The 11606-nt window shown below is 41.4% G+C and overlaps 1 protein-coding gene across 1 annotated transcript; it reads right to left on the reverse strand.

Moving 5' to 3' along the window:
• Positions 1 to 7811: 7811 nt before the first annotated feature.
• On the reverse strand, positions 7812 to 10457 carry mcl1b (MCL1 apoptosis regulator, BCL2 family member b). Its single transcript, XM_087812592.1, has 3 exons — positions 9944 to 10457; positions 8104 to 8366; positions 7812 to 8042 (listed from the first exon to the last, which is right to left on the reverse strand). The coding sequence occupies exons 1-3, from the start codon at positions 10290 to 10292 to the stop codon at positions 7926 to 7928; spliced, it is 729 nt and encodes a 242-aa protein (XP_087668718.1). The 5' UTR covers positions 10293 to 10457; the 3' UTR covers positions 7812 to 7925.
• Positions 10458 to 11606: the final 1149 nt, after the last annotated feature.

Genomic DNA, 11606 nt, shown 5'->3' on the forward strand with positions numbered 1-11606 from the left:
TCGATCTCCCACATCATAGTTCCGTTCAGCGGTAGTGAGCTTGCGGAAAAAGAAGGAACAGGGGTGAGTCTTGCCATCTGCAGCGCGTCTCTGTGACAGGACCTCGCCCAGCCCCGGGTCAACCGGGTTGAGCGTCAACCTCAACCAGGAACTGGAGACGGGAATCAGGTTGCTGGAGGACAGGGGCAGAGGTAAAGCGGTGCTTGAGCTCCCGGAACGCCTCCTCGGCGGCCGGGGACCACCTGAAGGGTTGTGACTCAGAAGTGAGACTGTGTAAAAGAAAGCAGACAGAACTGAAATTACGGATGAAACACCGGTAAAAATGAGCAAACCCGAGAAACCAGTGCAGGGCTTTGCGTGTATCGGGGACAGTCGGAGACCTCCCGTACCCTGGCGGGATCCTTATCGGCTCTACCTGGGCTAATGATATAACCGAGGAATGAGACGGTTCGGACATAAAACTCGCACTTCTCTTCTAAGGTCGGAGCGTACATGCTGGCAGTGGGACCGTTTGTCCTTAGAAAAAAATCAGGATATCATCTAAATAAACAAAAACAAACTGATTAAGGAACTCCCGCAAGACGTCATTCACCAAGGCCGGAAAAAATCACAGGGTCATTGGTTTAGCCGAACGGCATGACTAAATACTCGTAATGCCCGGATGGAGTGTTAAATGTGGTCTTACATTCGTCGCCCTGGCGGAAGGTAGGCGTTTCGCAAGTCTAATTTGGTGAACACAGTGGCCCCTTTCAGAGTCTCGAACGCAGATGACATTAACGGGAGGGGATAACGGTTCTTAATAGTGATGTTATTAAGCGAGCGGTAATCAATGCAGGGTCTGAGGGACCCGTCCTTCTTGCCCACAAAGAAGAAACCCGCGCCAGCAGGGGAAGAAGAGGGACGTATGATGCCAGTCGCCAATGACTCGGAAATATACGTCTTCATGGCCTCAGTCTCAGGGAGAGAGAGGGAGTACAAATGCCCTTGTTGTGGCTCAGTACCGGGTAAGAGTTCAATCGCGCAATCATAGGACCGATGAAGAGGTAGACTTACAGCACGAGTCTTAGAAAACACCTCGCTCAGGTCATGGTACTCACGCATGACATGAGAGATCGACGACGAGGTTAGACGTGCTGGGAGGAGAGACAAGCCTATGAGAGAAAGAGAGGTAAAACACTGCTGGTCAAAACCCAACCCCCACCCGACCACCGAGAGAGGGGACCACTGGATCTGTGGCTGGTGTTGTTGGAGCCAGGGGAGACCCTAGATGAGGGGGTGCGGTGAGCAGGCGAGGAGCTGGATCTCTTCCATCAGCACGGGGCAGACGTCGGTGTCCGGCCCCCGGGACTCCTCGGCGTGTTGACGAGTCTCGATGCGGGTGACCAGCTCGATCATCTCGTCCAGGGTCCCCAGCAGTGACAGTGGGATGAGGTGGACCCGGATCTGGGGAGCGCGGGCCTCGATGAAGACCTCCGCGAGCGTGGAGTTGGGCCAGTTTCTCTCCACTGCCATGATGCGGAACTGGATGGTGAAGTCCGACACGTGCTGTACCCCTTGGTGCAGGAGAGTTCGAGCTGACTCTCGACCTGACCGAGACGAACCGACAATGACTGAGGGAGAGTGAGCAGAATAAGAAGGTTGCCAGCAATCGGTAGCAGCTGCGGAGCAGGAGAACACTAGACAGGTGAAGACAATAACAATCAGCAGGAGAACACAAGACAGGTGAAGACAATAACAATCAGCAGGAGAACACAAGACAGGTGGAGACAATAACAAAATTAACAGGAGAACACAAGACAGGTGGAGACAATAACAATCAGCAGGAGAACACAAGACAGGTGAAGACAATAACAATCAGCAGGAGAACACAAGACAGGTGGAGACAATAACAATCAGCAGGAGAACACAAGACAGGTGAAGACAATAACAATCAGCAGGAGAACACAAGACAGGTGGAGACAATAACAAAATTAACAGGAGAACACAAGACAGGTGGAGACAATAACAATCAGCAGGAGAACACAAGACAGGTGAAGACAATAACAATCAGCAGGAGAACACAAGACAGGTGGAGACAATAACAATCAGCAGGAGAACACAAGACAGGTAGAGACAATAACAATCAGCAGGAGAACACTAGACAGGTGGAGACAATAACAATCAGCAGGAGAACACAAGACCAGGTGAAGACAATAACAATCAGCAGGAGAACACAAGACAGGTGGAGACAATAACAATCAGCAGGAGAACACAAGACAGGTGAAGACAATAACAATCAGCAGGAGAACACAAGACAGGTAGAGACAATAACAATCAGCAGGAGAACACAAGACAGGTGGAGACAATAACAATCATCAGGGGGAGGGACCGGAAAAGAAACTCACACAGACACAGAAGGAACAGGTTTCAAAATAAAAACAGGAAACACCGGGAAAGACACACGAGACATAACAACTAGTCATGCAGTCAGGCAGGTCCAGCAGGTCCAGCAGGTTGAAGAGGAGAACCAAGCGGTAACACTGTCACACACTTTGCTGCTTCAACTGTGGACTTGAACCATATGTCGCCCGACTGTCAGGAACGTCTCCAGGATCACAGAGATGTAGAAACATTCACAGAGGGAATAAGGTGACGTCATCACAGCTTGATCACAAAACAGCCTCTTATTTACATCTTGATGTCTTGTTAGGCCCAGACAATCAGGCACAAGCGCCCCCTGGACAAACACACTTCTCTTAGTATACTAGAAGTTAGTATGCATCAGTTTAGTGTACGTACTAACTAGTAACTAATCCTCCACAGATAGTATGTCTCAAACATACTTCTCTTAGTATACTAGAAGTTAGTATCATCAGGATAGTGTACGTACTAACTAGTAACTAATCCTCCACAGATAGTATGTCACAAACATACTTCTCTTAGTATACTAGAAGTTAGTATGCATCAGGATAGTGTACGTACTAACTAGTAACTCATCCTCCACAGATAGTATGTCTCAAACATACTTCTCTTAGTATACTAGAAGTTAGTATGCATTAGGATAGTGTACGTACTAACTAGTAACTAATCCTCCACAGATAGTATGTCTCAAATCACATACTTCTCTTAGTATACTAGAAGTTAGTGTGCATCAGGATAGTGTACGTACTAACTAGTAACTAATCCTCCACAGATAGTATGTCTCAAACATACTTCTCTTAGTATACTAGAAGTTAGTATCATCAGGATAGTGTACGTACTAACTAGTAACTAATCCTCCACAGATAGTATGTCTCAAACATACTTCTCTTAGTATAATAGAAGTTAGTATGCATCAGGATAGTGTACGTACTAACTAGTAACTAATCCTCCACAGATAGTATGTCTCAAACATACTTCTCTTAGTATACTAGAAGTTAGTATGCATCAGGATAGTGTACGTACTAACTAGTAACTAATCCTCCACAGATAGTATGTCTCAAACATACTTCTCTTGGTATACTAGAAGTTAGTATCATCAGGATAGTGTACGTACTAACTAGTAACTAATCCTCCACAGATAGTATGTCTCAAACATACTTCTCTTAGTATACTAGAAGTTAGTATCATCAGGATAGTGTACGTACTAACTAGTAACTAATCCTCCACAGATAGTATGTCTCAAACATACTTCTCTTAGTGTACTAGAAGTTAGTATCATCAGGATAGTGTACGTACTAACTAGTAACTAATCCTCCACAGATAGTATGTCTCAAACATACTTCTCTTAGTACACTAGAAGTTAGTATCATCAGGATAGTGTACGTACTAACTAGTAACTAATCCTCCACAGATAGTATGTCTCAAACATACTTCTCTTAGTATACTAGAAGTTAGTATCATCAGGATAGTGTATGTACTAACTAGTAACTAATCCTCCACAGATAGTATGTCTCAAACATACTTCTCTTAGTATACTAGAAGTTAGTATCATCAGGATAGTGTATGTACTAACTAGTAACTAATCCTCCACAGATAGTATGTCTCAAACATACTTCTCTTGGTATACTAGAAGTTAGTATCATCAGGATAGTGTACGTACTAACTAGTAACTAATTCTCCACAGATAGTATGTCTCAAACATACTTCTCTTTGTATACTAGAAGATAGTATCATCAGGATAGTGTACGTACTAACTAGTAACTAATCCTCCACAGATAGTATGTCTCAAACATACTTCTCTTGGTATACTAGAAGTTAGTATCATCAGGATAGTGTACGTACTAACTAGTAACTAATCCTCCACAGATAGTATGTCTCAAACATACTTCTCTTAGTATACTAGAAGTTAGTATCATCAGGATAGTGTACATACTAACTAGTAACTAATCCTCCACAGATAGTATGTCTCAAACATACTTCTCTTAGTATACTAGAAGTTAGTATCATCAGGATAGTTTACTTACTAACTAGTAACTAATCTTCCACAGATAGTATGTCTCAAACATACTTCTCTTAGTATACTAGAAGTTAGTATCATCAGGATAGTGTACGTACTAACTAGTAACTAATCCTCCACAGATAGTATGTCTCAAACATACTTCTCTTAGTATACTAGAAGTTAGTATCATCAGGATAGTGTACATACTAACTAGTAACTAATCCTCCACAGATAGTATGTCTCAAACATACTTCTCTTAGTATACTAGAAGTTAGTATCATCAGGATAGTGTACGTACTAACTAGTAACTAATCCTCCACAGATAGTATGTCTCAAACATACTTCTCTTAGTGTACTAGAAGTTAGTATCATCAGGATAGTGTACATACTAACTAGTAACTAATCCTCCACAGATAGTATGTCTCAAACATACTTCTCTTAGTGTACTAGAAGTTAGTATCATCAGGATAGTGTACGTACTAACTAGTAACTAATCCTCCACAGATAGTACGTCTCAAACATACTTCTCTTAGTATACTAGAAGTTAGTATCATCAGGATAGTGTACGTACTAACTAGTAACTAATCCTCCACAGATAGTATGTCTCAAACATACTTCTCTTAGTATACTAGAAGTTAGTATCATCAGGATAGTGTACGTACTAACTAGTAACTAATCCTCCACAGATAGTTTGTCTCAAACATACTTCTCTTAGTATACTAGAAGTTAGTATCATCAGGATAGTGTACATACTAACTAGTAACTAATCCTCCACAGATAGTATGTCTCAAACATACTTCTCTTAGTATACTAGAAGTTAGTATCATCAGGATAGTGTACGTACTAACTAGTAACTAATCCTCCACAGATAGTATGTCTCAAACATACTTCTCTTAGTGCACTAGAAGTTAGTATCATCAGGATAGTGTACGTACTAACTAGTAACTAATCCTCCACAGATAGTACGTCTCAAACATACTTCTCTTAGTATACTAGAAGTTAGTATCATCAGGATAGTGTACGTACTAACTAGTAACTAATCCTCCACAGATAGTATGTCTCAAACATACTTCTCTTAGTATACTAGAAGTTAGTATCATCAGGATAGTGTACGTACTAACTAGTAACTAATCCTCCACAGATAGTTTGTCTCAAACATACTTCTCTTAGTATACTAGAAGTTAGTATCATCAGGATAGTGTACATACTAACTAGTAACTAATCCTCCACAGATAGTATGTCTCAAACATACTTCTCTTAGTATACTAGAAGTTAGTATCATCAGGATAGTGTACGTACTAACTAGTAACTAATCCTCCACAGATAGTATGTCTCAAACATACTTCTCTTAGTATACTAGAAGTTAGTATCATCAGGATAGTGTACGTACTAACTAGTAACTAATCCTCCACAGATAGTATGTCTCAAACATACTTCTCTTAGTATACTAGAAGTTAGTATCATCAGGATAGTGTACGTACTAACTAGTAACTAATCCTCCACAGATAGTATGTCAAATCAAACTCTGCTGCTACACACTAACAGGAAATGACGCGACAGCTTCTTCTTCTACTACTATTAAAGGATGGTTTCAAGCAGCTGTAGGAACACTAGCGACACCTGCTGGCAGCACGTTTTGCAAGTTTGGAAAAAGAAATAAAGAAAAAAAATGATCGAGATATTAAAGCTGGTATCAGCAGTGAAGACGTGTCGTCCTTCTTGTTGTATTCAAACGAAGACCAACATCATCCAAAGACCATCACAAAGCTCTGTCTGCTGCTGAGTCCACCGAACCCCTTTCTTTCTTTCAGGTGCACCTCTGACTGCTGGATGAGGGACTATATGACTTTATGTTCCGGGTAAGACTTTAAGTTCCAGACCCCAGGATCTTGCTGGATTTCCAAATATGAACTTGAGTATTTAACACATGGACTAAAGTATGCAACTTGCGTGCGACAGACGTCCTATATTTGGTTATAATGGCTCCATGATGTAGGATTTTGGTCATTGCTGTGTAATAAGCAATTAGGGGCTGGTATGTTAGAGCCATTTTTGGGTTAATGTTATATTTGATTAATGGTTAGTATGCAAGATGAATTCAGTAAAGTTATTTGAGTTATTTGAGTTATTTGTTTGTTTACATTTAGAAATTAACTCTTTGCTTTTGTCATGCTGGGCTGCAGTAGTTGTTCTGATGACCTGTGTTTAGAAGCCAGAAGGTAACGGATGAGGAAGCGACACAGTTTTGATCGCTCAGTGACTTTTGCTTTCATTTATTGGAAAAGTTTTTTGATCTCATGTTTTCTTTTGCTTTTGTAAAATAAATATTGAAAAGCTGACAGACGATCTCAAGCCTTTATTTTTGGAACCCAAGGGGCGAGTGTGTGATGAAGAAGCCACACCGATCCAGCGTAACTATTTTAATAAACAGCTAAATAAGTCACGACACTTCTACTGCTGCTGAAAATGCACCTGTAAGTATATATATATATATATATATATATATATATACAGTATATGCATTTATATATGACGTAACTTCCGTTTAAAACGTCACTAAGATGGAGCTGTTTAGTGTGTTTAGTGTCCATCGAACCATACTAGTTTTGTGGGCGTGTTAGTACTTCACTTTAGTGTGCATGGAGCACTACAGTGAAGTACTAAGAATTGAGACGCACTAAAAATACTTACTTGTAGTAGCTAGTATGCGATTTGAGACACAGATAGTTTGTCTCAAATCAAACTCTGCTGCTACACACTAACAGGAAATGACGCAACAGCTTCTTCTTCAACTACTATTTAATGATGGTTTCAACCAGCTGTAGGAACACTATCGCCACCTGCTGGCAGCACATTTTGCAAGTTTGGAAGAAGAAATAAATAAAAAATATGAGAATCAAAATATTCGCGACATATTTAAACTGGTATCAGCAGCGAAGACGTGTTTATCCTCCTGCTGCTGTTGAAAATACACCTGGAAGTATATGAATATATATATATATATATATATATTTACAACGTCTCTAAGATGGAGTTGTTTAGTGTAGAAAGTGTCCATCGATTCATACTCAGTCTTGTGGTTGTTTTAGTACAATCTAGTGTGTATGCAAATACATTTACATACTAAGAATCGAGACGCACTTACGCACTAAAAGTACTAACTGAGTACAAGTATGTGATTTGAGACACAGCTAAGGTTCCTGCTGATGTCATGATGATCCAGGGAGACTTCAGTCCACCTGTCGCAGGTGACACATGCGAGTATCATGACCAGTGGTTTGCAGCACCGAGTCAGCTGACTTCCTGCCTCTAATCTCTGGACAACGATCATGTTCTGTTCAGAACGGGTCGGAACCGGTTCACCAGCTGGTCCCTGAGGCACTCGCTCAAAGATGGTGTGAACGACACGCACTGAGGTGAACTTTGGATTTTTATTAAACAAAATATGAGATCAACATATCTTACATACGTACACGATTAGAAAAATACTCTCTGCAGGCCCGTCAATCAAAACACCCGTCAATCTTCAGCGCAGCAGCATGGCCAGAGACACGCCCAGACCCGCCACTCCCACCGCCGCCATCAGCGCCGTCCTCACCGCGGACTCTGGATCCGCCTCTCGGAAGAACTCCACGAACCCGTCCTGGTCACAAACACCGGGTCAGGCCTGAGGTCTGGAGACGGACGGGGGCGAGGACACTCACCCAAGAGTTGTTCTGCAGCAGCCAGTCCCTCTGCTGGTCCAGCAGGTACGAGGAGATCTCCTGAGAGACCTGAGACACCTGCGCCACACGGTCCTGCAGGTCCTGCTGCTCCTGCAGGGACTGACACACCGTCGCCCCGAACGCCACCAGACTGGCCACTCGACCCCAGTTGGTCTTCCCGTCTGCAAACATACTCGTGGCCACGTCCTTCACCAGACGAGTGCGGCCGCTCAGCTGCTGCGCCGACAACCTGTGGATGATTCCTGCAGGAGACACAAGTGTACCTCTTAACGGACTAGAACCTTTGACCCGAGGTCGTCTCCAAGATAAACATTTCTCAGCTTCTTCTCCAACGACATGATAGAACAGCCTTCAACAATGACTGAGCTTCTTCATGTCTGCTCTGGTACTTGTGTCTCCAGGACCTCCTAGCATCACCTGATCTTCACAGGTTCTCAAGTCACTGGTCCAGAACCTTCTCGCTTCTTCTGGGTCGTTGTGCTGCTGAAATGTTGTTGTTGACATCATTGTGAAGAAAAAAATAACATTTTTGTTTGGACCATAAAACCCACTAGAAGTTCTTGTTCATCCACACGAGTCTTATCTGGAGAGCTTCTCCTCCTGGGTCTGTCATCACTGAGATGTTTCAAGTGAGTCTCCAGGACGACCTTGGTTCTTCCCCTCTCTCCGTCCTCCTGGAAGAACACGTTTGTCTTCCACGTCCTGAAGATTCTCCTCAGGCTTGTGTTTCACAAACACACTCATGATCTCCTGGAACTTGACACAGAAGGTCTCTAGACCTGGGAGGAGCCTCAACACCAGGTGAAGCTTCAGACTGTTGATGGTCTGGAACGCTTGAGATCTTTGGAAGAGTTTCAACGTTTTCACCAAATCAAAGGAACTTGAGTAAAAATCACTTTGAGTTGAATCTTGTTTATTCATATATATATATTTAAATATATATATGAATAAACATCAATATGTGTGTGTATTTATATATATATACATATATATATGAATAAACATGAATATATGTGTGTGTGTATTTATATATATAAAAACACACACATATATTTATATATATGAATAAACATGAATATGTGTGTGTGTATTTATATATATACATATATATATATGAATAAACATGAATATATGTGTGTGTGTATTTATATATATACATATATATATATGAATAAACATGAATATATGTGTGTGTGTATTTATATATATAAAAACACACACATATATTTATATATATGAATAAACATCAATATGTGTGTGTGTATTTATATATATACATATATATATATGAATAAACATGAATATATGTGTGTGTGTATTTATATATATAAAAACACACACATATATTTATATATATGAATAAACATGAATATGTGTGTGTGTATTTATATACATGTATATATATATAAATAAAACACACACACATATATTCATGTTTATTCATATATATAAATATATGTGTGTGTATTTATATATATATACATATATATATATGAATAAACATGAATATATGTGTGTGTGTATTTATATATATACATATATATATATATATGAATAAACATGAATATATGTGTGTGTGTGTATTTATATATATACATATATATATATGAATAAACATGAATATATGTGTGTGTGTATTTATATATATACATATATATATATATATATGAATAAACATGAATATATGTGTGAGTATTTATATATATACATATATATATATATGAATAAACATGAATATATGTGTGCGTATTAATAGATATAAATATCTATTAATATATATTCATGTGTTCATCATTGTTAAAACACGTGTATTTCTCACCATTGTACACGTATCTGTGTTTGTCCAGCAGCTCCGTCACGACCCTCTTCATGCTGGTCTGCGTCTGGTCCTCAGACCAGCGGGTCCCGCTCAGTCCCAGCAGGTCCTCCAGGGAGGTCTGGACCAGGAGCCTCGTGTCCGCGTCCAGAGCCTCGTCCGCGCAGCTCAGCTCCGGACTGACGGGAGACCCTGTGCGGGTCTGGACCAGCAGGGGGTTCAGCGGCGGGGGTCCGAGGCGAGGTCTGGAGGAACAGACTCCTGCAGCAGGACCACACTTGACGGACGAAACATTCTCGCCTCCATTTTGACGAGGACTGAGGTCGAGCCTGGTCCAGGGGAGGAGGTTCATGGTCCCGGAGCCTCTGGGTCTGTGGACGCGTCGCTGCTCCAGACTCTACTCTGGACTCTACTCTAGACTCTAGTCTAGCCTCGAGACTCTACTTCAGACTCTACTTCAGACTCTTGTTGACAGACTCTCAGCCTCCATTTCCGCTCAGCGCAGGCGGAAGTGAAGCTTGCGGGGAGGAGTGACGTCACGACGCAATGTTACGCAAGTGACGTCACGCGCAAAAGGAAAACAAACCACGTAAATAAAGAAGAGTTCAAAGACTAAGGAGACCCGGAAGTGACGTAGATGTTTATCTCGCGATAGCAGGATCTACAACGGGAGTGACGTTCATTAGAGTTCGGGAAACAACTTGAAGCGACAAGTAGAGGAAGATTTCAGAATCAGAATCAGATCCAGAATCAGAATCAGAATCAGATCCAGAATCAGAATCAGAATCAGATCCAGAATCAGAATCAGAATCAGAACCAGAACCAGAAACAGAATCAGAACCAGAATCAGAACCAGAATCAGAACCAGAATCAGAAACCGAATCAGAACCAGAATCAGAACCAGAACCAGAAACAGAATCAGAATCAGAATCAGAACCAGAAACAGAATCAGAACCAGAATCAGAACCAGAATCAGAAACCGAATCATAACCAGTATCAGAATCAGAACCAGAATCAGAACCAAATCAGAACCAGTATCAGAATCAGAACCAGAACCAGAAACAGATTCAGAATCAGAATCAGAACCCGAACCAGAATCAGAAACCGAATCAGAACCAGTATCAGAATCAGAACCAGAAACAGAATCAGAACCAGAATCAGAACCAAATCAGAACCAGTATCAGAATCAGAACCAGAAACAGATTCAGAATCAGAACCCGAACCAGAATCAGAAACCGAATCAGAACCAGTATCAGAATCAGAACCAGAAACAGAATCATAACCAGAATCATAACCAAATCAGAACCAGTATCAGAATCAGAACCAGAATCAGAACCGAATCAGAACCAGGACGTTACGTGATCATTATTTATTTTTGTGTTTTTGTCTCCAAATGATGTTTTTTTTACCTTCCAGTCACAACTGCTGCTGTGTCTTCTGAGACCTTTGAACCTCCAGCTCTGGAGAGTCACTGTCAGGAACAAACTTCAGACACAACACTGAGGTTCTTCAGGTACAGGACGACTGAAGGTGAGAAGAAAACCAGCTGCTGGATCTGAGACGGTTCATCCACTGGAGTCATGTTCTCCAGAAAACATCTCTGGAGACGTAGACCTCAGGACGGTGACTCTGGGAGAAGAAGACCTCCTGAGGGATCAATAAAGTT

Source organism: Callionymus lyra, chromosome 17 (genome assembly GCF_982586985.1).
Source record: "Callionymus lyra chromosome 17, fCalLyr1.hap1.1, whole genome shotgun sequence".
Classification (NCBI taxonomy): Eukaryota; Metazoa; Chordata; class Actinopteri; order Syngnathiformes; family Callionymidae; genus Callionymus; species Callionymus lyra.

Bases quoted from the DNA above. Each gene is read 5' to 3' on its own strand.
- mcl1b (XM_087812592.1), bottom strand. From the start codon at position 10,292: ATGAACCTCCTCCCCTGGACCAGGCTCGACCTCAGTCCTCGTCAAAAT. The intron at 8,367-9,943 runs GTGAGAAATACA...TGTCTCCTGCAG, and splicing joins ACACAGATACGTGTACAATG to GAATCATCCACAGGTTGTCG. The intron at 8,043-8,103 runs GTGAGTGTCCTC...GTTTGTGACCAG, and splicing joins TGCTGCAGAACAACTCTTGG to GACGGGTTCGTGGAGTTCTT.